Source organism: Curcuma longa, unplaced genomic scaffold, assembly GCF_044706935.1.
Source record: "Curcuma longa cultivar G26 ecotype Majalengka, Jawa Barat unplaced genomic scaffold, ITB_CL_G26_1.1 contig_6788, whole genome shotgun sequence".
Lineage (NCBI taxonomy): Eukaryota > Viridiplantae > Streptophyta > Magnoliopsida > Zingiberales > Zingiberaceae > Curcuma > Curcuma longa.
This window is the reverse complement of record NW_027434768.1, coordinates 618-1,716: the sequence shown is the minus strand read 5'-3', so window position 1 is coordinate 1,716 and position 1,099 is coordinate 618. Positions and strand designations below refer to the sequence as shown.

At 47.4% G+C, this 1,099-nt stretch overlaps 1 protein-coding gene across 1 annotated transcript; it reads left to right on the top strand.

The window, feature by feature from the left end:
- Positions 1-23: 23 nt before the first annotated feature.
- On the top strand, positions 24-774 carry LOC141819462 (uncharacterized; the record flags this gene model as incomplete). Its single annotated transcript, XM_074706758.1, has 2 exons — positions 24-577; positions 624-774. Coding segments are annotated over exons 1-2 (705 nt in total), but the record flags the coding sequence as incomplete, so codon positions are not given.
- Between the last annotated feature and the right edge of the window lie 325 nt (positions 775-1,099).

The following is a 1,099-nucleotide window of genomic DNA, read 5'->3' as shown; positions in this document are numbered from 1 at the left end:
AACTCGACGACCATGACAAGAGGATGAAGATGCAAGAGACTCAAATAGCTCAGATTAGCTCTTCCCTCTCCTCCAGAACTGTGGGTGCACTCCCGGGCAAACCAGACTTCAACCCCATGGAGCACTGCAAAGCCATAGAGCTTAGGAGCGGACGGACCTTGAAGGATAGAGAACCTCAAGTGACTGCTCCTTTGAAAGGTATTTCTCTCACACCAGCCGCCGTGCAACCTCCTTCCTCAGCACCTATTATTGAAGACACATTGGAGGAAGTTGAGACCGCTACGCCCGCTGAAGCCCAAACGAAGAAACCTTATGTGAGAAACATACCCTTCCCGCAGAGGCTCCTATACAAAGAAAGGGATGAGGAATTTGATAAGCTGTACAACAGGGTGAAGGACATAACGTTGGACATTCCCCTTCTCGATGCTCTTATCGAGATGCCTAAATTTGCCAAGTTCATTAAGGGGCTCATGTCCACTAAAGATATCACCCGGGCCAAGAATGTTGTGGCGCTTACGGAGGAAGTTAGCGCTAAAATTCTTGAACAACAAATCTCCTCCAAAGCTCAAGGACCCAGGTAGCTTTATCATTCCATGCAAGATTGGTAATATCTCTATTGGTAGGGCTTTCTGTGATCTTGGAGCAAGCGTCAGTATCATCCCATATGTTACAAGCGAGAAATACGGATACACGGATCTCAAATTTACCACCATGGCCATCCAACTAGCGGATCAAACATGCAGATATCCCATGGGGATAGTTGAAGATGTGCCGGTTGAAGTCGGGGGGGGGGGTTCATTATCCCCACCGACTTCGTTGTGCTTGACATGGAAGAAGATCCGTCTATCCCTATCATCTTGGGAAGGCCATTCCTCGCCACTTTGGGAGTCAAAATTGACGTAAAGAACCACAAATTATCTTTGGAAGTTGGTGATAAGAAAGTTGATTTCAACCTCTCCCTTGACTCCAACGCATATTTGCCAGAAAAGCCTCATTTTGTCGGTTGGATGACATCCAACCGATGAAGAGATTCCAGTACCACCAAACCATGCCGACGAAGGAGCCCGTGCCGACTGGGCAAATAAGGAAGCAAAATACA